The sequence below is a fragment of the Dipodomys ordii genome, unplaced genomic scaffold (assembly GCF_000151885.1).
Source record: "Dipodomys ordii isolate 6190 unplaced genomic scaffold, Dord_2.0 Scaffold125, whole genome shotgun sequence".
Lineage (NCBI taxonomy): Eukaryota > Metazoa > Chordata > Mammalia > Rodentia > Heteromyidae > Dipodomys > Dipodomys ordii.
Genome location: NW_012267341.1, coordinates 1453507 through 1478597, shown reverse-complemented (window position 1 = coordinate 1478597; position 25091 = coordinate 1453507). Strand labels below are relative to the sequence as shown.

Sequence of the window (25091 nt, the reverse complement as noted above, 5' to 3'; positions counted from 1 at the left end):
CCTAGTTGGCCTCAGACTGTGAACCAGCCTATGCCCCACAGAATCTGGGGTACAGATATAAACCATCACACTTGGCTTAACTGGGATTGAGTTAGGTTCTGCTAACTTTTTGTCTGGGCTGACACTGACTTCATTCCTCTAGTATCTGCCTCCCAAGTAACTGAGATTACAGGTGTACACTGAGGCCTAAGGCTCATTTTCTTACCAGTGCATGAATGGAAAGTATCTTGTCTGTTTGTTTATTTGCTTTTGGGGGAGAGGTTAGCCAACCAGAATGTGCGTATATCAAATTTGAGTTAATTAAACAGTTTTGTTTTGTAAATGATAGGTTCATAAACAAATGCAATTGTGGTTCAGGAGCTATGAGGGATGGTAAGGCTTGGCCATAACAATTTAGCCCCAAAGTTAGAATGCATGTTAAATAGCTTCTATACCTGATGGTTACATAAGTCTGTTGGTATATATAAAGAGAGTCTTTCTCATTATATCCATTGCCAGTTGTGTCGTTATGGTTTAAAACTAAATCATGGGGGCTGGGAAGGTGGCTCAGTGGTAGTGCACTTGCGTTGCATGCCTGAGGCCCTGGGTTTGATTCCTCAGCACCACATAAGCAAAAAGAAAAAAGCCGGAAGTGAAGCTGTGGTTCAAGCGGTAGAGCGCTAGCCTTGAGCTGAAGAGCTGAGGGATAGCGCCCAGGCCCAGAATTCAGGCCTCACGACCGGACCCAAAACAAAAAACAAAAAAACTAAATCATGGCTCAGCCGCAGTGGCTCATACTGTAATAATAGTTACTCATGAGGCAAGGTCTCAAGGATTGTGGATTGAGATCAGCCCAGGAAAAAAAGTTTGAGAGACCTTACATGGGTCCAGAATCATGGTCCAGGCTGACCTTTACTTAAACTTGAAGATCCTATTACAAAAAGAACTAAAACAAAAAGGAATGAAGTTATAGGTAGAGTGCTTGCTAAAGCCCTGAGTTCAAACTCCAGTACCACCAAAACAAAACCAAATCATATATAGGGGCCGGGGTGTCTTAGTGAATAGAGCATGTTTGAGACACTGAGTTTGATCCCTAGCACTGCAAAAACAAAAACAATAAAAAGCAAAAAAATAAAACACGAACTAGATCATGGCAAGATTTCATCAACAATATGCACTTCAATAGTAAGCATTGAGTAGCTCTGATCAAGGCTGGTAGAGTTTGGTACAGAAAATACGCCTTTTCTAACAGTTCTCATTTCCTGTTGCTATTAACTTTCTTCCTTAGTATAATCCTTTGTTTTTGTTTTTGTTTTTTTTTTGGGTCTTGTCTTGGGGCCTGAACTCTGGGCCTGGGCGTTGTCTTTCAGCTCAAGGCTAGTGATCTACCACTTGAGCCACAGCGCCACTTCCTGCTTTTTTCTTTTTGCTTATGTGGTGCTGAGGAATTGAACCCAGGGCCTCAGTCATGCAAGGCAAGCGTTCTACCACTGAACCACCTTCCCAGCCGGAGTTACGTAGTTATTTAACAACTTCTACTCAGCCTTTGCTGGAATCCAGGAAATACATGTTTAACAATGTTGTTTGATTTGCCCACAAAATAAGGATCATTGTGTCAATCAGATACAGGCATGAAATAGTTGTGACCCTGAACTTGCTAGTATGTCCTACAGTCTTCATCTGATTCTAAGCATTGATTAGCTAATTGGTCAGATTTAAAGCTGAAGCAGCCATACTTCCAATAATCATCATGTTCATAAGTTGCTTTGAAATGTTGACTTTTTTGGAGGGATTTTTTACTTGCAAGTTCTCCCATATTGTAAGACTCTAGGAATACAGTTGCATGCCCACGCGCACGTACTCTGCACACCTCTCATCTTTCCTGGCACCATGTAGGAAAGTGTCCACCTGCACATTGTGGGCCCCTGAAAAGGCTTGCTGTGTAATGTAACAATCCCAGCATTTTCATTCCTCTTGGGTTTACCTTGCACCTGCACTCAGGTCCTTCCTCCTGGAAGCTGTTCAATGGCTTCCTCCCACCCAGTTTTTGACAAAAGACAGACTAATGAATGATTCAGATGTCTCTGTTTTGCCAGATCCTACCCACTTGAGTCAACTTGAGTTTTCAGCTGCTTGTCTGGGGGGCAGGATGGAGGACCCATGCTGGGATAAATGTCACTTCCAGGGACCCAGCTTCCCAAAGTTGTCCCTTTGGGAAGCCAGTATGCATTGTTCCCCTTGCCACACTCCTAAGTTAGCACTGTCTCTCTAGCCTCTCACTGCCGCCCTGCTGGTGTTTCATTTCTTTCTCAAGGCCCTTTTCTCTTTTCTTCTCTTGTTTCTCCTGTCTCTGTGTGTGTCTTTGCACAGTGTGTGTTTACTGTCACAAAGGCACATTTTCAGACCCCTACTCCTGTGGTGACGGACGCTCTGAGGGTCCCCATGGCAGGACTGGCCTTTGCCCATCATGTGAGTTCATAATGGGTAGAAGGGGAATGATCAGATGGCTTCCTTCTCTTTAAAAAAATGGAGACAGAGCAAAATGGATAGTTATTTAAATGTCCCCAAGTACCCTGAGGGATTATTTTGAGGCTCCGTAATTGATTTTAACAGGCCAGCCACAGGCCAGCAGCCCAAAATAGGGGATTCATTTGCCCCTCCTCCTTCCGTTGATGTGAAAAATACATGGAGTTATTTATATCAGATTTTCAAATAAACAAGACTGGTGTTCTTATTCTTTTTCAATATAAATAGGAACCCTTCCATACCCAGGGGTGATAGAGGGTGTGATTAGAGATGATGGCCTTCTATTTCAAAGGGACCTCAAGGACAAAGGAGAAAATAGAATGACTTTGGAAAAACTGATGACTTTGGCTCCAAGTTTGGCCCTGGGTCTTTCCCTGGGGATCTGCTGGGCTCAAAACAGAAGCTGAGCCCCTGGGAACAGGGAAGCAAGGAGCTCATTTGAGGCCTTTGGGAGGCTCCAGACTGGGAATCCCTATCCCAGTACAAGCAAGCCTCTTGTTTTCTTATCCAAGAGATGTCTAAAAAGCCTGGCCTACCTTGTCATATATTGCACCAGGCTCCTGTGCTACAGACCTGTGGGCCTGGACTCATTCCTTACATTTCTGCAGAGCTCCATCATGTCACACTAGGATTGCCTATTTTTTCCTGCCTTTCCTCTGCCCCCTGTTTTTTTCTTGCTCAGCTTTCAAGCTCTCGCCTTTCCTATCAGCCTGCAGTCCTGGGCCTTGGATCAGCTGACCTGGCTTATCCGGTAGTGTTTGCTGCTGGCTTAAATGCTCCACACCCTCATCAGGTACCTTAAAGATGGGGAGGACCTTGGGCTTTCCAGGGCTGCCTCCCTGCCCTGGAGCGGTTAAGGGACTTCTTTAGATACCTGTAGTATACTGTTTGGAAACAAGGCTCTTTGGATGACAGAAGTGACTCTGAGAGGAAGGAACCATCTTCAAAAAGGAAAGATGATTTTCCTGGGGTTTTTCTTCCTCTTTGCTTCTCCCTTTGTAGTCATTACCATGCATGTCTTCTAGTAGCCACATTCCAGAGCAGAAAGATCCAGGATGTCTGCCCGCCAGGTGGTGGCACTGTGATGGAAAGCTCGAAAGCAGACACTAACAAGCTAGGACGTGAGGTTTCCCTGTGGCAGTGGTTCACTGTATCTTTCCATTTCCCCCAAAGCTCATGGTTCCAGGGAAGGAAGGTGGGGTACCCCTTGCTCCCACCCAGCCTACTCATGGCGCCCAGGCTGACCAGGAAAGATTGGCAACTCACACACCTTCCGATGGGATCCACTGTGCGGTTACCCCTTCCAGCAGGTGAGTCTCCATTGTGGCTCTGCACTGTCAAAGCCAGTGAGGATAGGCTGAGAATGTAGCTTAGTGGTAGAGTGCTTGCCTAGCATGCATGAAGCCCTGGGTTCGATTTCTCAGTATCACAGAGAAAAAAAAAAAAAAAACAGAAAAAGCCAGAAGTGGTGCTGTGGCTCAAGTGGAGAGTGTTTGCCTTGAGCAAAAGAAGCTCAGGGACAGTGCCCAGGCCCTGAGTTCAAACCCCAGGACAAAGGAAGAAATTATACCATTGTCCTCTCAGATCACTGAAGTGATAACAGTCTATAAAATGTAAGTGATGAAGACCATAATTTGCAAGTAAAAATTCTCACATTTTCACTATCAAAAATCACTTCTTTGGGACTGGAGGCATGGGTCAGCAGTATAATCTGGTATAGTCCATGCCTAGTAAGCTCAAGGCCCTGACTTCAAACCATAGTACCCCCCCACACACACACCCAAAGAAAAAAATGACCACTGCTACCTCCTTTTTCAAGATGAGAGGGGTGTAGTATAGCTGAATGGTAGAGTCCTTGCCTAGTTCACATGAGATCTGGTTTCATTCCAGCACTGTGAATGAATGAATGAGTAAATGAATGAATAATAGCCTCAGGAGGGCTCACTGATTTTGCCCAAGGTCACCTAGTGCAGCCTGACTGCATAGCTGTGTTCCTCCCTTGGGAATGTGCTGCAAGCTGTCCTGCTCTGCGCCTCTTCTCCCCTTGGAAGGCACTGGAGATAATGGGTGCCACCCCCCCCACACACACATCCTAATAGAAAATTCTCATTGTAGAAATTTTTGTTTGTTTCCCACAGTGAAGTGGTAAGAGCAGAATTGCTTGGGGAGACTTTTGTGTTTGTATGTCATTAGGAAGAAGATTCCATTTTTGGTTTTTCAAATTTCCATTTTTGTCCTTATTTAAAGGAAAATGTTAGTCATTTTACAATCCCATTTTGAGCCAGGGTCATGTCTAAAAGTAGCTAGAGACCAAGGACCCTGGATAGGGGTTCTGAGCTAAAGGTTTTAATCGCTTAGAAACCTTACCTTCATGCTGGTCCCCCTGCTACCTGGATTTCAGGAGATCACCTTATGTAGTCCTATTCACCTTGAGCCCGCTTTTTTGGCCAGAGGCTAGAGCCTTCTGTTACCGCTGGGTGGCAACCACTGGCAGCCCAGTTTCTGCTGCTCAGAGCCACTGTGACATACAGGACTGAGCATCAGTCCAGAAGGGATAATTGACACAGGGCAGGGGCGTGGAGAGAGAAAACATGAGCAAGAATGTAGAAATTTGGACCCAGGCAGTTCACCAAGGATGGAGAGAGCTCTGTCTGGCTAAGGCCTCAAATGTGGGACTATTGACTTTAACTGGACACTTCATGTGGTAGACTTGAATTTAATTTATAAAATATACAGTCTTCTACTCAGGCACTGGTGGCTCATTCCCGTAATCCTAGCTACTCAGGAGGCTGAGATCTGAGGATCATGGTTCAAAGCCAGCTGGGCAGAAAAGGCAGTGAGACTCTTATCTCCAGTAAACCATTCAGAAAACTGCAAGTGGTACTGTGGCTCAATAGAGTGCTAGCCTTGAGCTGAAAAGCTGAAGGACAGCCCCCAGGCCCAGAGTTCAAAGCCCCACAACCGACCAAAAAAAAAAAAAAAAATATATATATATATATATATATGGAATCTTCTGTATAGAACAAGAAGAAAATCTAAAATGTGGGGCTTCGTTCTGTAATACTGAACTGGCAGTGTATTAGAGTTGTTGTCCTGTGTCTGACTTCTCTGTGCCTGCTAAGCGATGTACATTATTAGTGTTTCAGTTCAGCTTTTTGTAATGAGAAGTTTCATCATGTGCATAAGTTTTAGTTGTTCCCAGCAAGTACAGTCTCCTGTCAGCTCATGAGGCAGGGGACACTGGCAGCAGCCCAACCACATGGTGCTATGTCCTACATGGGTGGTGGGACCTGAAGCCTGCTCAGGCCACAGTCCCACAAGAGGGTGGACGTAGTGGAGAAACCAAGTCATTGTGCTGTGGCTTTAGAATTGAGCACTCACTGTCCCTTTCTTCCCTAGTGAGGATGCTGAAACTGTATCTAACAGCAGCGAGGGACGGGCCTCCCCACATGATGTCCTAGAAACCATCTTTGTCCGAAAAGTGGGAGCCTTTGTCAACAAACCCATCAACCAGGTGACTCTGCCACTGCCACCTGTGAGAATGTCCTTAGAGTAAGGCTCTATGGGCAGCATCTTATGGAACTACTGAAAATGCTTGCAAGAGTGTGTGTGTCTAAGTGTGTAAGTTTTACTGTGAAGAAGACTAAGAACTTTCGACAACCCCTAGGGAGACAGGCTGGACACTATTTAGTTCACAAACTGCCTTACTTTAGGATAGAAGTTCCTCTTCTGTAGGCCCAGTGACACAGCATTGGTGTGGCTCAAACTTAACCCAGCTGAATTCTCAGGGTTCTCTTCTGTGGGCTTATGTGATATGGGGGACAGGGAGACAAGGAGGTTGTGGGGTCAGCTACTTGCTGTTCTGCTGACTTCTGACAGCCTGTAAGCATGAGCCAGGGGAGGGGCCGGCACGAATGCTTCTCTCCTGTCTCTTCAGGTGACCTTGACAAGTTTGGACATACCTTTTGCCATGTTTGCTCCCAAGAATTTGGAGCTGGAAGATGCCGATCCTATGGTGAGCCCACCTGTGACTGCCAGTTTCCAGTAGATGGTGCAGTAGTCACTATCCTGGTTGGGCCTCCACAGACCGCAAGCTAGGCCCCTTGGCTACTGCATCTACAGCCAGCACTAAGTTTCTTACACAAACTTCTCAGTTGGCTCATAGTGATGTGGGTCCAGTTCACAGACTTAGCCCTGACTCTGCCTTATTTTGAACCAGGTAAATCCTCCCGAGTCCCCAGAGACAGCATCTCCTCTCCACGGCAGCCTGCACTCCAATGGCTCCAGTGGAGGCAGCAGTGGCAATGCGCATGATGACTTTGTGATGATTGACTTCGTAAGTGGCCTTCCCCTCCCTCCACCTGTGCTGTTCTAGGACAAGCAAACCCCCGTGCATTTATTGCACTTGAACAAGATCTTTCCCAGGGATCATCAGTAAAGATGGGATAGGGCGGTAGATGTCTGGGGAGACAAAGGCCCATGAGTAGTAAGGTATTATGCCATGCCTTGGGTGAAATTCATAATAAAATCTAACTGGGGTCAAGAGGTATCCACTTAAAAGTCCTATTCATGCCTAGTGGATGGCCCTTGATTCAGGGAAGGAATTGAAGAGGACATGAACTTAGCCAGGGAGGGACCCGGATTAGACATTCTCCCTCAGATAAGTCTGGAAGAAGCTTTTCTTTGTTCATAGCTTATCTCCTCTGATTTTTCTTTGTAAACCAAGGCAAGCTAATTCAAATCCGTGTGTGTGTGTGTGTGTGTCTGTGTGTCTGTGTGTCTGTGTGTCTGTGTGTCTGTGTGTGTCTGTGTGTGTGTGTATACATACACTCTTTTTGTTTTGTTTTGAAGAAACCTGCTTTTTCTAAAGATGACATTCTTCCAATGGACTTGGGGACTTTCTATCGTGAATTTCAGAACCCTCCTCAGCTGAGCAGCCTTTCCATAGATATTGGAGCCCAGTCCATGGCTGAAGACTTGGTATGGACTTCCTCCCTCCCCCTCCCCACCCAGGTCCGCTTCCTCACTGATGGTCTTTCCTCCCGTACTGTAGACCTAGAACTTGCTTTCTGTTCTCCCTACCGCTCTGTCTTCATTGTCCTTGTTTTACTTTAGGAACAAATCTTGAGATACACCAGTGGTACTCACTAATTGTTTTCTTAGATTTGCTTGAGCTCAGTTTTCGTTTGCACTACATATTCTCTGTGTTACTGTAACTTGCACACTCTGGCCATACCCATCTTCTACCAGGCAGACCATGGTGCAGGGCACAGGAGCATGTGGGTCCTGAAGACCAGTGATCTTGCTTTCCTCGGAGAGCTCCCTCCTGCATCAAGCCGTTCTCATGCCTGGCCAAGCATTCTAAGATGGATTTTATTACCACATGTCTGCTTAGAGTATTGCCTACTTCCTGCCTCAGAGAGGCAAGCAAAAGAGTGGCTTGCACAAGTCACTAACCTGGTCTGACCTGGCACAGGAGAGTCACTTGTGGACATCAGTGCACTGTGGGGATGACTGCTTGATGGAATTTATCCCGACATCCTCCTCACCTAGTGATCAAGTCATATGACAGATTGGGTTGTCTTGTCTGCAAGGTCCCCCTGTCTGAGGTGGGACTCTCACTATTACAGAAATTAGAGGCCTTCAGAGGAGCTGCCCTTGATTTGATTTAACAGAAAACCCTCCTTCATAGTAACGAAAGAGAAATACTACTACTAATTATTCTTTACAGTTACCAGGGCTGTCTAAGCACCAGGCCTTTCTTCGGCTCTTCCTCTTCCTTTCCTTTTTTCTTCCTTCTCTCTCTCCCTCCCTCCCTCCCTCCCTCCCCTTCCTCCTTTCCTGCCTGCCTGCCTTCCTTCCTTCCTTCCTTCCTTCCTTCCTTCCTCCTTCTCTCTCTCTCCCCACCCCTCTTTCATGGAGCTAGGAGTTGACCATGAGCTGGGCACATGCCCAGGCTGTCAGTCACTGAGTTGCATTTCCAGCCCCTGACAAGCATTTTTATTGGGTTTTAATATGACTTTTCAGCAGCAAAAAAACCCATGGATTTTATTATTCCAATTAACAGAAGAAAAAAACTCTGTGATTAACTTGCCAAGATCATAGAACCAGGCAAAATAGTTTTGACCCCAGATGGCCTGCCTTTCTGAGCTTGGCAATCTGACCACCAATCACCAATCTCATGTGACCTGTGTGCTGAAAGAACCTAGGTCCCAGTACTCTCTGTGTGATCACAGCCAGTGCTAGCTGCTTCCCAGGTCTACCCGGCAGCTGTGACCAGACCCACCGCTGCTGTCAGGGTTGTGGCCTACTGGAGGATCTAATGCTAGAGTTTCCACCTTCTCCCAAGTCCCTTATGCATAACTCCACCATAAGTAGATCTCCCTGAGGTGGTTGAACCCTACAGATTGCTTTCTGTTGCTTAGTCCTAATGGTGACCAACTACTTCAGTAGAGTGAGAGCTTTATCCATAGCTGGATATGACAGCAGGCTAGTGTGTCACAGCTGTTTTCCTTTGCTTCTCTTTGCTACTGACCCCTCAGCCTCAGTTGGCCAGTGTGAAGGTATTGGTGCCAGGCCTCTCACAGACCTGCCACATCAGTCTAGGGGCTGCAATGGCTACTTTGTCCCTTTTCTTCCAGGGCACTTTATGCTCAGAAAAGGCATGAAAAAGCTTTCTTAAACTTGACTTGAGCCATGGTGCTCTGAACTTGCAATTTCATCCTACTGTTGGTGATCTGTGCCAACCACTGTTTGTGTTTAATTTTGCAGTTCTTAGCCTGTTTTACCTTTATAGAGTGTGTGGCCCTACAGACTCCACAAATCCCTGAGGACATGTCCACTACCCCATCCCGATGGCCGCCCTGCCATCCTGCCTTCTGCTAAGCTAGCACTGCTCAACAACACTTTTTGTCTTACTCTCTTCCTTGCTCTCAGGGACTGACTGGTGCCTCTCCCAGGCCTGACTAAGCCCTTCTTCTCTTCTTCTGGTACAGGATTCACTACCAGAGAGGCTGGCTGTGCATGAGAAGAACGTCCGCGAATTTGATGCCTTTGTAGAAACCCTGCAGTAAAAAAATGTCCTGAGTACCAGCAGCATCCCTGTGGTCCCAGGGGGCTGAGAGCCCCTCACTCCTCAGTTACTCCCTTCCCTCATGCTGCTTCCAGAATGGTTCCCCAGGGGGACCCAGAAGCCTCTGCTCTTGGACCATCCTGAGACTCCATGGTGGCAGTGAAGCCTAGTAACTGCGGGTAGAAGGGCTTGCCTCCAGGCCTTTCAGCTAGACCTGGGTTAATGGGCCTCAGCAGAACCACCCACCCACGTTCCACCGGTCATTATCAGTTGTTTCACAAAGGATGTCACCTAGTTTCTGTTGCTCCAGCCTCCTACCTAGGGCTGCCCTGAAGCTGGCTGGTCCCCTTGCCTGCCTGCTCTTACCATCAACCATTTGACATTCCAGCTAGTGGCCCACAGGCTGGGGCAAGGCAGAAAGAAGGAGAACATGTTGGGGAGGAAGGAGGCTCTCTAGGTATCTCCTTTAATTCTTGGGTTCCCCTCCCCCCCCACCAATATCCCTCTCTCTCTCCCCCCCTCCCTTTCTCTCCATCTCACATGTACTCTTGGCAATATGACAGGCCTTTCTGCCCAAAATGACACAAACTCCAAAGCCCACCACCCTTCTGCAAGGTTGTTCTGTCCCTAACCAGAAGTCTTATCTGCCCTGGTAGTTGCAGGTATTCAGGCCCTCAGCTCCATGGGAAAACCCCAAACTTTGTGTAAGATGCTATTACTGAAAACCACAGCAAATATCACACCCCCACCCCCCCCACACACATTGCTGCTCCTTGGTTAGAGGACATGGTAAATATTTATTACTTCAGAGAAATCAGATATTTTATAGAGAAAATATGTTTGAGGTTAGATATTTCACTCGGGGAAGGCTCAGGCCTATCCCTGGGACAGAGGCCTCCTGTGGAGGTTCCTCAGGATCTGGGATGCTGCTTGGAGATCTTCCTTGCCATTGCATTGAAGGTGAGATCCAATAAAAGGGCTGGCAAGGGCCAACTAACCCTCCTAAAACTGCATTGAGCTGACAGCAGGCTTTCCCTTGCACACCCGCAGACTCCTGGTGAGCACTGTCATTGCCCTCAGTCTCAGCCTCCATTCTGGCAGCCAGGAAGTCTCGGGGTGCTAAATGTGATGACTCCTTAGAGTTGCATATATGCCATGCCTCAGTGGCATTGTGTGTGTCCTCCTTCTGGAGCTCCTGATCCTTGGGGGCTGGACTATGGAGCTTTTCCTCCTGCTTGGGCCTGGTCACCACCTCTCTTTAATCCCACGGTTTGTTAATAGTATACTGCCCTGGGTTTATGAGCTGGATATGGTTCCCTGTTGAGAAACCAAAGCTGGGCATGTGATTGACTTAACCTTTCAGGTATTATTACTTGAGTAAGTCAAGTGCCTCACCATCTGCCCTCTCCAGCCTGACTGGCAGCTGGGCAAGAAGAACCAGCCTGCCCCATTCCTCCTGGGCCCTTGGTACTCCTTGGCAGTAGCTGAGGCTTTGTGGAACCGGTGCCTCTCAATGCTTGTTCATGAACTGCATGTAAAGCTGTTCCCACCTGTACAAGGCTGACTTCTGAAGTCCGGAGTGCGCTCTAGAGGGGAACCCTGTGCATATGTCTGCTGCCAGCATTGGTGACCAGCTAGCCCTCCGGTCTTTGGGCCAGGACACATCCATGGCCAGCTGAACCAATCAGATTTGGTCCCTGGACTAGTGCTGAGGAAGGGCCTAGTAAGTGACTAAAGCCCTCATCTCAGCTGCTGCAGTCTCAGACCTTGCATGGAAGGCCTGTTACCTCTGGGCCAAGACAGTCTGATACCTTTGGTGTAAGCCTTTGCAGGGTGCAGCCTTTCTCCAAGACTTGGCTCAGGAAGGCTGAGACCTCACTGATCCTGGGAGAAGCAAGGCAACCAGTAAGGTGGCCCTTGCCCCTCAGCCCCACACAATGGAAAGAATGAGCTCTAGACTTGACTCCTGCAGCCCCCTGGGCACGGACTGGGACCAGTCATCAGCTTCGGGGTGTCAGAGGCCCTCCTTCAATGTACTCCAACTTAGCTACACTTTAAAATGTATCTAAGAGATTTCCAATAAAAAGTTTTTTTTCTCTACAACTCCTCTACAAATTGCCTTCTGCCTCTCTGCATGTCTGGGTCACCAGCAGGCTCCATGCAAAAGGAAACATGGGGGATTTTTATAGTGCAAAAAGGCCTTGGAGCTTGACCGCTGAACACAGGTAGCCTTGGGCTGTCAGGAAGCTTCTAGAAAGCCTTTTTTTTTTTCTTTTTGCCAGTCATGGGGCTTGAACTCAGGGCCTGGGGCACTGACCCAGAGCTTCTTTTGCTCAAGGCTAGTGCTCTACCACTTGAGCCACAGTTCCACTTTGGGCTTTTTCTGTTTATGTGGTACTGAGGAATCAAACCCAGGGCTTTGTGCATGCTAGCTAGGTAAGCACTCTACCACTCAGCCATGTTCCCAGACCTTCATTTTCTTTATACATGGCAGGGTCATACATTTGAATAGTGAATGAAATGGTATATATGAGGTAAACTTGTAGCAAAATCTCCCTGAGAGGTTGGCCATTGTCAACTCTATTCCCTTTATACAATGTGCTCACTACCAGGCTTGCGGTAGATGGTCCCTATTTGTGAAGATACCAGTGGCAGACCCTTGCAATGTTTCAGGCAGAAGACATCAGAGCAATTGCTAATATAGTGAGAGGGTTGTGATCAAGCAAACACAGGGAAAGGAAGGGAACTGAAGTGGCAGGAAGTCAGGAACTTGCACAGGTTTGTTTTGCTGCCCTGGGGACTCTGGGAGCTAGGAAGGGTAGAAGGGCCAGCAGGGATAGGCCTTCCTGGCCCCAGGAGCTACAGGCACCTCCAGTCTATCAAAAGCTGGCCCTTTCTCCTGGTTTGTGCCTCATTTTTGGTGGTGATAGGAACTGAAAGTAGAGCCAATGAGCCTGAAATGCACGTTGGTACATGTCACTCTACTTGACCAGCACCACACAACTGCTGTCTGGGTTGTCCCTTACACTGTTTCATACTGAAGTCAAGCTCCAGCACAAAAATAAGCTGATCAGAAAATTCTGAATTTAGACCAAACCTTGGACTGAAGAAACAGAGCTAAACTCACTCTTGCCTTCCAGGGCTTTTGGTGCTCCTTGGCTGGACAGTTGCCTCAAACCCTAGGTGGGAAATAGTGGGTTGTCCCAAATGACCCTCACGTCCAAAAGCAGAGTGCTCAGTTGCCTCACTGCTTCGCTCCAGAGACCTACTATTGCTAAGGCTTTGGTGAGCTGACACTTTAACTCAGCAGAAACCAAGCCAGGAACCTAATTTGAGTACACAGCTCCCCATTTCTCTGGCTCCCCTCTCCTATTTCCCTGTGCGATTGCTTTGATGCTCTACTCACCCAGCTTACAGCTTGCAGAGCTAGTGAGATTGCCAATATCTTTTGCCTTGAGGTCCCTGGCTGCAGGCCCCAGTTGTACAGTGAAGACTTCTGGCACTCAGGGCCAGTGTTTACAACCTCCATCTTTTTTTTTTTTTTGGTCAGCCGTGGGGCTTGAACTCTGGGCTTGGGTGCTGTCCCTCAGCTCTTCAGCTCAAGGCAAGCGCTCTACCACTTGAGCTACAGCGCCACTTCCGGTTTTCTGGTGGTTTCATTGGAGATAGGAGTCTCATGGTCCCTCCTGCCCGGGCTGGCTTTGAACCGCGATCCTCAGATCTCAGCCTCCTGAGTAGCAAGGATTACAGGCGTGAGCCACCAGCGCCCGGCATACAACCACCATCTTAACCTTGCCTGAACCTGTGCTCTAGCTGAGCTGCCCCAGCCCGAGCAAACGGGGAAGAGGGGCCAGCTGGAGCCATTAGAACTGCCTAACTACAATAGACAGCAAGCACCTCGAAGTTAACCTTGACAACTGCGAAGTGAGATTCTGCTCTCCTATCCTCCAGTGACTAAAAAAAAATTGGTCATCTTTTTCCCCCTCTTGCCTTTGTGCTGGGGGTTGGACCCAGAGCCATAGACATACTAAGAAGGCTTTCTACCATTGAGCTAGAGCTTGAACCCAAAACTTACCATCTAAACCTTTAAAGCACAATCTGCTTAAAAGAAGGAAAACTGGATTTTTCGCAGCCTCCATGCAGCCAGGTGGGAAGCCTTACCCCTCAGGTTGCTACAGGTGCAAAAAGTGGAAGATGAGCTGGGCACTAGTTGCTCACACCTGTAATCCTAGCTACTCACAAGGCTGAGACTTGGAGTAGAAGCTAGCCTGGACAGATAAAAATCCTTGAGACTCCATCTCCAAAAACAACAGGCAAAAAGGCAGGGCTGGAGGCATTGGATTAAGGGGTAGAACACCAGCTATAGGTGACTAAGCAAGCGAAGAAAGTGTGAGCCCCTGGGAAGGTGGCTCAGTGGTAGAGTGCTTGCCTTGCATGCATGAGGCCCTGGTTCGATTCCTCAGCACCACATAAGCAAAAAAAAAGCTGGAAGTGGCGCTTTGGCTCAAGTGGTAGGGTGCTAGCCTTGAGCTGAAGAGCTGAGGGAAAGTGCTCAGGCCCAGAGCTCTGGCCCCATGATGGACAAAAAAAAAAAAAAAAAATAGAAAGTGTGAGCCCCTGAGTTCAAGCCCAAGTTCTAGTGGAAAGTGACAGTTAACACTTCCAAGCTGCCCTGACTAACTCACAAGTGAACAAGATGAGGATGGGGCAGATGGACTGGGGAAGAGACCTTCCTGAGAAACGCACCTCTGATTTCACAAGCATACCACACCCACTGTTCCATTCTCAAGACTTCAACTTAGCAGTGAGAAGAGCAGGTCTTCATTTTTTTTTTATTGAAATACAAAAAGTGCGAACGGTGAAATACATGATTGGTGCCAAGGAAATTATTAAATGTGAATGTGAACACTTGATTCACAGTACAAGTGCCCCCAGTACAGACCAATGGGGCAAAAGACAGGAGAGAGACAAAAGAAACCCAAAAGGCTCCCCAAGAGACTGGGGCTGAGAGCAGTTGGCTCTTTACTATACAAAGAAGAGCAAAAGCAGAGTAGCCCAGGCCAGGGCCAAGCGAGAAACATAGGGACTGACAGAACCAGCAGCAGCTCCAGGCCCCAGCACACCTCGAGAGGACCCAGGGAGGGCTTGGCCCCACCTGGGAGCCAGTCACTGGGGATTCCCATACTACAGGCTCTGGAGTTGTTCTGCCTGGTGGTGGCTAGGGCAGCAGGGTCACTGTAGGTACTTCCCTGCTACAGGGGACAAAGCTACATGAAGAGGGTCCCTAGGGCTCATCAAAATAGTAGATGAGGAATATCAATCACTATGGAGGTCCAGGTTTTCGAAAGATAATGGGGCTCTGGAGCCCCATTTCTCCCTTGGGGAGGTTGCCAGAATCCATCCTGCAGGGGCTGATCTAGCATAAAAATCTCTACCCCCTCCCATGGGTCTTCGGAGCCTCTGCTCCTCTAAGAATTCCCAGGCTGGAGGAGGGAGCCACCGTAGATCCGGAGGCACTAAGTCACCTCTGGCCACAGCTGGGACCAGTGTGACCCCACACAGACACAGCTACATGGCCAAGGATGTGCACATGCGAGAACACACAGGCAAGGCACAGGGCTGAGCCTGCTCATCCCTGGCCCTATCCCGACATAACAGCTCTCCCCAGGAGGGGAGGTCCCTATTTCAGTGGATGCAGATTCTAAGTTCTGTCATCTAAGACAGAACTAGGATAAGACACACTGGGGCAGTACCATTTGGCAAAGGCAGATCTAGGAGGCAGAAATAGGAAGCGGACTCCAGTCCTGTCATTCCTTCAATGTGGAATTATCCAAGGCTGAGCCATTAGCAGGGAGGGAAGGCGCAGGGGACTTGCATCCAGGCCAATACCGAATAGGACTTTAAAATCAGGGCAACTGACCCAGTCAGGGAGACACCTCAACATGGTCAAGAAGGAGTGGGCCAGCCCCAGCTACCAGCCCAGCTGGCAGTGATTTAGTCCCCCATGGTTACCAGGGAAACAGACACAAGTGAAAGCAGGAAAAGGGTTACTAGGGCTGAGTCCTTCTCCCGCATGAAGAGCCAAGTCCAGCTCTGCAGAGCTCAGCTGCAGCCAGGCTTCCAGAGAGGCAGTGAGAAGTATAAGGCGAAGAAAATGTCTGACGATAATAGCAAGGCCTCCAGGGCCGGTGAGGAGGACTAGACAGAGGGGAAGGAGGAGCTGCCTGGTTGGTTGGCTACAATTTCCATGGAGGGCTTCACTGCCCCTTCCTGGACGGGGGAGGGGGTCCCAGGATCCTGTAACGCTGATACCAGGAGGAACAGTCCGAACTGGGACTGCCAGAGAAGGGGTACTCAGTGGGCAGAGGCTGGGTTCAGAGCTCCTTGACATCGGGGTTGGGGAACAACTCCCCTTGATGATCCAGGAGGAACTTAGTGAACGTGTTGATGGGATTAATGGCCTTAAGGGTGATGGCAGCATCCTTGGCCCACAGCAGGTTTGGACCAAAGACAACAGCCAGGTTAGTGTTGGTCATCTTGTTCTGGTCACTGTGGGCAGAGATCTGTGGAGGACACAGGGGTGGAGGCATGTGGCAGGAAACCACAGCCCCTGCCTCCGCCTCCTGGCAACCTCATCTGCAGCAGCCAGGGAAGACAGCACCTCCTCCCCACTCCCTCCACCCCCAAGTGGGCAGTGGAGGTGGAGTCTCACCTGAACAAGGAAGGCAGTCAGGAAACGAAGCACCTGGTAGTTTTCCTCTGGCAGCGTCCTGAGAACCTGTAGTGTTGCCTCCACTCTCTGGCTTTCATCAATGTCTGAGGAACGAGGTCCAGGTTACAGGGGTGCTGGGCTTGCTCAGGAAGCCTTAACTCAAGGCAGTGGGGATACCCTGGCCCATAGACTTACAGGCCATGGTGGACAAATAGGCTGATGGAAAGCACCCCACCCCCACCTTCATTCCTGGTCCAAGCATGGGAGGGAAAAGGGAAGAACTTACTGAGGAAGCCTACAACATGAGGGTACAGGTCAAAGGTTAGCAAAGGTTCAGGAAGCTCCCGGAGGAAGGTTTTGAGGATGACTGCTGGCAGGTGCAGCTCATTGTACTGGTTGAAGTCCACTGTGAGTCCTGGGGAGGTAGAGGTAGCAGGACCCACATGAGAAAGCATCCCTGAGGCCAGGCAAGGCCCCTTTTCCTAACTTTGCCCTCAGCCCCTGCTTCCCTAAGAGCGCCCCTTCTGCACCTGCGCCCTCCTCTTTCCTGTGACGGGGGCTGGCTGGGTGAGTGGAACCCCGAGCACACATCAGTTATTCTGCACCTCTCATCAGGGCCCAGAGGCTGAAGGTGAGGCAGCAGGCCTGGAACAGCCAGGCACAAGTAGGACCTATGGAGTGACATCAAAAGCCACCGAAGCCTCGGACAGGAAGAGAAGCTGGGACCTTATTTTCAGGGCAGCAGAATTCAGAGAAGCCCTCCCAACGGTGATACCATGTCTTCCCACACCTACACACACACACAGTCCTGGATCTGGGGGCCTAGCACACCTCTAGACCACTCACCCATGTTGTACTTCTGCTGTACTTCACGGACGACTTGGGTGTTGGCTGACCTCCGGAAAATGCCCTCTGTGGTCAGAGCTGAGAAGAAAACAGAGCCGGATAAGTCTCCGAATTCTGTGCATGATAGCTGCTTAGCTCACTCTCTGTCTTGGGGTTCCCAAATGAGGGAGGCTGGCTCCCAGCCCTGCCCAGAGCTTCTCCAGGGCAGCTGGAGGTTGGGGGTCCCCTGGTTTCATGGCTGTGGCACTCACCGTGGGCCTGCAGGTAGGCAACAGTCTCCCTGAGCACAACTGGAATGGGCTCCTGCTCGGGATTCTTCTCTTGGAGGCTGTGGGAAACAACATGGGGAGCCAGGTCTGCCACCAGCCCACCCAGGCCCTGCAGCCCCTACGCCCTTCTGCCCACCCTTCCCGTACTCACTGCTGCAATGAGACCCCAAACTGCTGGTTGGGCAGGGGAGGGCGTGGTGGCATGGGTTTGGGGGCCGTGGCAGGGCTCTTCTGCGTAGATTTGAGGAAGTCATCGTATCTGGGGAAGGGGGGAATAAGGATCAAGGCCTCTGGCTCTGTAGTCTCACTGACCAACCCTACTATAATCCTACCTCACACCCCTCCCCCAAGAAAATACACATAGCTTGCAAGTGGCAAAGGTGGTTTTTTTGTTTTGATTTCTTTTGTTTTTGTTTTTTGTTCCTAGGGCTTGAACTCTGGGCCTGGGCGCTGTCCCTGAGTGTCTTTTGCTCAAGGCTAGTGCTCTACCACTTGAGCCAGAGTGCCACTACCAGCCTTTTCTGAGTTTATTTATTTATTTATTTATGTCGGTCATGGAGCTTGAACTCTGGGCTTGGTTGGGCACTGTCCCTGTGCTCTTCAGCTAAAGGCAAGCACTCTACCACTTGAGCCACAATGCCCCTTCTGGCTTTCTAGTGGTTTATTGGAGATAAGAGTCTCATGGACTTTCCTGCCCGGGCTGGCTTTGAACCCAGATCCTCAGATCTCAGCCTCCAGAGTAGCTAGGATTACCGGCATGAGCCTCCAGTGCCTGGCCAAACGCTGGTTTTGATTTGGCTCTAACCCACACTATCTGGTGGCCTGAATCATGACACTGGCTTTCTTCTCTAACCTGGGATCCCTGAGCCAGCTTATCTTGCCACCCCCACTGCCAGAACACACACACCCAAGTCAGAGGGCACATGTGGTCCCCGCCCAGCAGCTCCCACCCCAGGCCTCACTTGAGCACTTGGCGAGGGATCCCCAGCTGCTCCAGCTTCACGTGCTCACTCAGCTCACTCAGGTAATTCACGTAGAAGATCTTCCGTCCAAACTTGAAGCTGCCCAATGGAGGGAAGAGCCTGGTTACATGCAGGCTGCTGCTCTTCCCTTACCCTCCCAGCTCAGATGGCGGGGCTTAACCCTAACTCGTCACCGGGGCATCTGCTCACAGGACAAGGAGACACACAGGGACAGCAGCCTGGGGGTCTGCTCACCTAATCAGGGGCTTAAAGAGGATGAGCAAGGTTTTGATGAACATGGTCGGATGCACGATGTACAGGGCCTTGATGTTCTTCTTGTACCTGTGTAGTAAGACAGGAAATTTGTGAATGGGTGGAATAGGAGACGCAAGAGTGCTCCAGGGGCGCCTCATACTCATGCCTCAGATTACAGGACTGGCGCTTAAAGGATAGTATGCGTTGACCACTCATGGCAGGTGCGTGAAGTAAATATTGCTGTTGCCTCCATTTAACAGATTAGGAAACATGCTCAGAGAGGTTAAGTAACACGAAAGGTTACAGAGCAAATAGGGAAACAGGAATTTAAGCCCAGGCCCTCTGACTTCCAATTCTTCTTTACCTAGGTGGGACTCGTGCCTGAGCAGGCAGCTCAGAGCTACCTCTCCCAGGCCGGAAGCCCACTACATGCCAACCCACTTGCGGTCAAACTCCCGGTAGGCGTCCCGCAGCCAGCTGAGGGATGGCTTGTTGTCGCTGGTCAGGCCATGGTGCAGGTAGAGCAGTGTGTAGTCACTTTCCACATACTGGTCCAGTGTGTGCTTCAGGTACCTTCAAGAGAAAATCCTTGGGCTGGGATGTAGTTCTCTGAGAGAGCATTTACTTTAGCATGCCTGGACCCTGCAATCCATCCCAACACCAAAGGAAGGAAGGAAGGGAGGGAGGGAGGGAGGGAGGGAGGAAGGGAAGGAAGGAAGGGAGGGAAGGAGGGAGGGAAGGAAGGAAGGAAGGAAGGAGGAAGGAAGGAAGGAGGAAGGAAGGAAGGAAGGAAGGAAGGAAGGAAGGAAGGAGAGGGGGGAGAGAAGGAGAGAAGGGAAAGGGAAGAGAAGGGAAGCGAAGGGAGAGAAAGAGAGAGAAAGAAAGGAAAGGGAAAGGAAAGGGGAAGGGGAAGGGAAGAGGGTAGGGGAAGAGAAGGGAAAAGAAAGGAAAGGAAAGGAAATCCCTGCTCAGATCTGCACTGTGTATAGTATGGCCATTAAGGCAGACATGTGGGCTGGGAATGTGGCTTAGTGGTAGAGTGCTTGCCTAGCATGCATGAAGCCCTGGGTTCCATTCCTCAGCACCATATAAACAGAAAAACCAGAAGTGGAGCTGTGGCTCAAGTGGTAGAGTGATAGCCTTGACCAAAAAGAAGCTCAGGGACAGTGCCCAGGCCCTGAGTTCAAGCCCAAGGACTGGCAAAAAAAAAAAAAAAAAAAGAGACACAGGGGCCTAAAGTTTCCTGCTCTCACCACACTTCCCTCCAGACAAGCCTTTCCCTTCATTGTTCCGGTGATATAACGGGTGTAATCACCAGAGGTGGTGGCTGGGCTTCCTGGAGGAATAACAATCACAGCTCTCATTTTTGAACACTGACCTCTAAGCCTGACCCTCTGCCTACCTGCAGGCAAGGGATGACACTTTCCTCCCAGAATCACCTAGTCAGTGATAAGGACACACAGCTTATCAGTATAAGCATTTAGTGCCAGCCCAGGGCTTCAAATACATTATCTCATTCCTTCCCTATTTTATGAATGAGAGGCTGGAGCAGAGAAGTCAGGTGTTTGTCACAGGTATCATGGCTATTGTAGAACTTGGAGATGAGGTGTCCAGAGTCCGAGGCTGTGTTTTAGACCCTGGGACAGCTCTGCCTCTTACATGCGAACTCTGTGCAGATTGTAAAGCATCATGCTCAGGAGGTGATCAGAGTGGCCAGGTCACCTGTGCCCATCACTAGTGAGAGGACCAAAGAGCCACGTCTCCTCAGGTTCCCTATGCTAATGACAGGGTACCTTACAAACACAGGAGGCGTGGAACTCACTGAGAAGTATGAAAGGAATGGACAAAGAGAGAAAGGAAGGGAATCTAGGGTAAAGCCCTGTTGCAGGTGGTCCAAGCAGCTCCCAGGCTGCCACTCCAGGCTGGGCAGGCCCAAATGCTAAGGACATATACCAAAGGACATAGGAGAAAGGAAGATTCCTAAAAAGTACCCTAGAATTTGACTAAGTGCCCAGTTCTATGATCTTACCTAGAGAGAGGAACCTAAGACCAGCCCCCTGAGTGTTGTGCCGGGCCGAGGCAAGGAAGCCAAGAGACATCACTAATGTTGGATTACTACTGATTCCAATCATTATTAGCTACAATAACTTACTCAGTATCCACATTGAGCACTTTGTTATTTACAAAAGCTGTCATGTAAAAAGATAGCATTTTGCAGCTATGAAAATAGCAAAGATTGTGAGGGGGTGGGGGGAGGATGGGAAGGGATGGTAGGGAAGGGGAAACAAAGGAGGAGGCTACAATGCTTGATAAGAAATGTATTCATTATCTTGCCCATGTAATTGTAACCCCTCTGTACAGTATTTTCACAATAAAAAAAAAAGAAAATAGCAAAGATTGTAGTGACAACAGACCTTCTTATAACATCATCTATTGATGGATTTTATTTAGTTTTGTTTTTTGGTGCAGTCTCCTGGGGTTTGAAGGCTAGCTAGTGCTGTACCACTTGAGCCACAGTTCCACTTCTGGCCTTTTTGGTGGTTAATTGGAGGTAAGAGTGGGACTAGTGGCTCATACTTGTAATCCTAGCTATTCAGGAGGCTGAGATCTGAGGATTGTGGTTTAAAGCCAGCATAGGCAGGAAAGTCCTAAGACTCTTATCTCCAAGTAGCCACCAGAAAAGTGGAAGTAGTGCTGTGCTCAAAGTGGTAAAGCAGGGCTGGGAAGATGGCTCAGTGGTAGAGTGCTTGCCTTGCATGCATGAGGGCCCTCAGTTTGATTCCTCAGCACCTCATAAGCAGAAAAAGCAGGAAGTGTTCTGTGGCTCAAGTAGTAGAGTGCTAGTCTTGAGCTGAAGAGCTGAGGGACAGTGCCCAGGCTCAGAGTTCAGGCCCCACGACCAACAACAACAACAAAAAAGGTGGTAAAGCATTAGCCTTGAGCACAAAAGCTCAGGGACAGTAACCAGGCCTAGTTCAAGGTCCCCGCCCCCCAACAAAAAGAAGCGCAGATTTTTCCTAGGCTGGCTTTGAATCACAATCTTCAGATTTCAGCCTCCTAAGTAGCTAGGATTACAATTGTCAGCCACCAGCACCTGGCTAATGAATGTTTGTTAAAAGGCAATAAAGTGATGGTTCTTAGAAACTAAAAAGTGTGCATGCTCTTTGATCCTGTAAAAGATGTTCAGGAATTTTTCCTAAGGAGACAGAGATAAACAGGAACATGTTTGTAGAAGGCTGTTCACATCAGACTTTCATGATGGAAAAAAACAAAACACTGCACAGCAAGCTAACTGTCGAATGTCAGGGAACTGGTTAAAGAAGTCATGGGATATCTATAAATAGAACATCTCACAGGATGTTGCTGCAGACAGGACTAATCTGTAAAGTCAGATGTCAGAATCGTGGTTACCCACTACAGAAAGAGTAAAGAGCAGTTTGTTGGTGTGGCAGAGATGAGTATCTTCAGGTTTTTTGTTTTTTACCAACAGGATTTTGCTGCGTAGCTCAGTATGACCTAAATTTGTGACCTTCCTGCTTCTGTCTTCTGATGCCTGGGATTATAGGCAGGAACTACCATGCCTGGAAATTTTTCTTTTAGGTCAGAGACTGGAACTTGAACTCGGCACCTAATGCTTTCACTCACTGGTAAGTGTTCACCCAACTGAGTCATGCCTCCAACCCCAAACCCAGAATTTTGTTGTTGTTGTTGTTATTTTAAAGGTTATGTACAGTGGGATTACAGTTACCTAAGTCGAGTAATGAGCACATTTGTTTTTGAACGATGTCACCTCTTCCCTCATTTTCTCCCAGTTTTTCCCTCTTGAACCCCTTCCCCCACAAGTTCATTTTCAACATAGTGCCTACACTAAGTATCACAGCTGCATTTGTTTACCGTTTGTCCCATCATTTCAGTGTTCTCCTTTACCCTTCCCAAAACAGGTAAAACTGATATACAAGATGAAAACAAAAAGTGACAAAGGAGAAAAACAAAAGCAAAAAACAAAATAACAAAAAAAAAAACACCTCTTGTTTCCATTTCTTGGAGTTCATTTCAATAGATACTATTTATTTATTTATTTTTGGGTCTAGTCATGTGGCCTGAACTCTGGGCCTGGGTGCTGTCCCTCAGCTCTTCAGCTCAAGGCTAGAGCTCTACCACTTGAGCACAGCGCCACTTCTGGCTTTTTTCTTTTTGCTTACCTGGTGCTAAGGAAGGGAACTCAGGGCCTCATGCATGCAAGGCAAGCGCTCTACCACTGAGCCACCTTCCCAGCCCTAGATATCATTTTATATGCTCAAAGGCACATAGCTATTGATCCTTTGTGATTCTCTCCTAAGAATATCCTCCTATGGTTTCACTGTGTGAATGTCTAGAGTCCTGTATAATTTATCACATCCAAGTGTATTTTTTTTCTTTTATAGGTACATTCTAGTTACAACAAATGAGCGAAACCATGTAATCTATGTTCCTTTTATTGTTGTTGTTGGTTGTGGGGCCTGAACTCTGGGCCTGGGCACTGTTCCTCAGCTCTTCAGCTCAAGGCTAGCACTATACCACTTGAGCAACAGCGCCTACTTCTGGCTTTTTCTGCTCGTGTGGTGCTGAGGAATCGAATCCAAGGCCTCATGCATGCAAGGCAAGCACTCTACCACTGAGCCACCTTCCCAGCCCCAATCTATGTTTCTTTGAGTCTGGCTTACTTCACTTAATATAATTTTTTTCCAAGTCTTCCCATTTCTTTATGAATGGTACAGAATCATTCTTTCTGCTGGAAGCATAGAATTCCATGGTGTATATATAGTATATACAATATTTTCTTGATCCATTCGTCTGCGGAGGGGTATCTGGGTTGATTCCATATCTTGGCTATGGTAAACAATGCTGCAATGAACATGTTCTGCTGGTAACTTTAGCATGGCCTTGTTTGTGGTCTATTGGATAAATACCCAGGAGTGGATCTGCTGGGTCATAGGGAAGCTCTATGGTGAGTCTTTTTTTTTTTTGGGGGGGGGTCCGATCATGGGGCCTGAACTCTCGGCCTGGGTGCTGTCCCTCAGCTCTTCAGCTCAAGGCTAGTGCTCTACCACTTGAGCCACAATGCCACTTCTGGCTTTCTAGTGGTTTATTGGAGATAAGAGTCTCATGGACTTTCCTGCCCGGGCTGGCTTTGAACCCAGATCCTCAGATCTCAGCCTCCAGAGTAGCTAGGATTACCGGCATGAGCCTCCAGTGCCTGGCCAAACGCTGGTTTTGATTTGGCTCTAACCCACACTATCTGGTGGCCTGAATCATGACACTGGCTTTCTTCTCTAACCTGGGATCCCTGAGCCAGCTTATCTTGCCACCCCCACTGCCAGAACACACACACCCAAGTCAGAGGGCACATGTGGTCCCCGCCCAGCAGCTCCCACCCCAGGCCTCACTTGAGCACTTGGCGAGGGATCCCCAGCTGCTCCAGCTTCACGTGCTCACTCAGCTCACTCAGGTAATTCACGTAGAAGATCTTCCGTCCAAACTTGAAGCTGCCCAATGGAGGGAAGAGCCTGGTTACATGCAGGCTGCTGCTCTTCCCTTACCCTCCCAGCTCAGATGGCGGGGCTTAACCCTAACTCGTCACCGGGGCATCTGCTCACAGGACAAGGAGACACACAGGGACAGCAGCCTGGGGGTCTGCTCACCTAATCAGGGGCTTAAAGAGGATGAGCAAGGTTTTGATGAACATGGTCGGATGCACGATGTACAGGGCCTTGATGTTCTTCTTGTACCTGTGTAGTAAGACAGGAAATTTGTGAATGGGTGGAATAGGAGACGCAAGAGTGCTCCAGGGGCGCCTCATACTCATGCCTCAGATTACAGGACTGGCGCTTAAAGGATAGTATGCGTTGACCACTCATGGCAGGTGCGTGAAGTAAATATTGCTGTTGCCTCCATTTAACAGATTAGGAAACATGCTCAGAGAGGTTAAGTAACACGAAAGGTTACAGAGCAAATAGGGAAACAGGAATTTAAGCCCAGGCCCTCTGACTTCCAATTCTTCTTTACCTAGGTGGGACTCGTGCCTGAGCAGGCAGCTCAGAGCTACCTCTCCCAGGCCGGAAGCCCACTACATGCCAACCCACTTGCGGTCAAACTCCCGGTAGGCGTCCCGCAGCCAGCTGAGGGATGGCTTGTTGTCGCTGGTCAGGCCATGGTGCAGGTAGAGCAGTGTGTAGTCACTTTCCACATACTGGTCCAGTGTGTGCTTCAGGTACCTTCAAGAGAAAATCCTTGGGCTGGGATGTAGTTCTCTGAGAGAGCATTTACTTTAGCATGCCTGGACCCTGCAATCCATCCCAACACCAAAGGAAGGAAGGAAGGGAGGGAGGGAGGGAGGGAGGGAGGAAGGGAAGGAAGGAAGGGAGGGAAGGAGGGAGGGAAGGAAGGAAGGAAGGAAGGAGGAAGGAAGGAAGGAGGAAGGAAGGAAGGAA

The 25091-nt window shown here is 48.8% G+C and overlaps 2 protein-coding genes across 5 annotated transcripts in view; one reads left to right on the top strand and one right to left on the bottom strand.

Moving 5' to 3' along the window:
- Atg13 (autophagy related 13) overlaps nucleotides 1-10020 on the top strand; it is a 65511-nt gene extending 55491 nt beyond the window's left edge. For 3 of the 4 annotated variants that reach the window (XM_013030008.1, XM_013030007.1, XM_013030006.1), the window contains 6 exons: nucleotides 3679-3815; nucleotides 5905-6026; nucleotides 6450-6520; nucleotides 6725-6841; nucleotides 7357-7485; nucleotides 9501-10020. In XM_013030008.1, the coding sequence (XP_012885462.1) occupies nucleotides 3679-3815; nucleotides 5905-6026; nucleotides 6450-6520; nucleotides 6725-6841; nucleotides 7357-7485; nucleotides 9501-9578 (654 nt within the window). In that variant the 3' untranslated portion in view covers nucleotides 9579-10020. The remainder of the gene's footprint in view (nucleotides 1-3678; nucleotides 3816-5904; nucleotides 6027-6449; nucleotides 6521-6724; nucleotides 6842-7356; nucleotides 7486-9500) is intronic. The other variant, XM_013030009.1, reaches the window with a different exon arrangement.
- Nucleotides 10021-14392: 4372 nt separating this feature from the next.
- The window catches only part of Arhgap1 (Rho GTPase activating protein 1), a 24705-nt gene continuing 14006 nt past the window's right edge, over nucleotides 14393-25091 (bottom strand). The window contains exons 4-12 of the mRNA XM_013030010.1: nucleotides 24744-24875; nucleotides 24303-24389; nucleotides 24048-24146; nucleotides 17556-17663; nucleotides 17387-17463; nucleotides 17136-17213; nucleotides 16576-16704; nucleotides 16290-16393; nucleotides 14393-16140 (exon numbers count right to left, since the gene is read on the bottom strand). Coding sequence (XP_012885464.1) covers nucleotides 15952-16140; nucleotides 16290-16393; nucleotides 16576-16704; nucleotides 17136-17213; nucleotides 17387-17463; nucleotides 17556-17663; nucleotides 24048-24146; nucleotides 24303-24389; nucleotides 24744-24875 — 1003 coding nt within the window. The 3' untranslated portion in view covers nucleotides 14393-15951. The remainder of the gene's footprint in view (nucleotides 16141-16289; nucleotides 16394-16575; nucleotides 16705-17135; nucleotides 17214-17386; nucleotides 17464-17555; nucleotides 17664-24047; nucleotides 24147-24302; nucleotides 24390-24743; nucleotides 24876-25091) is intronic.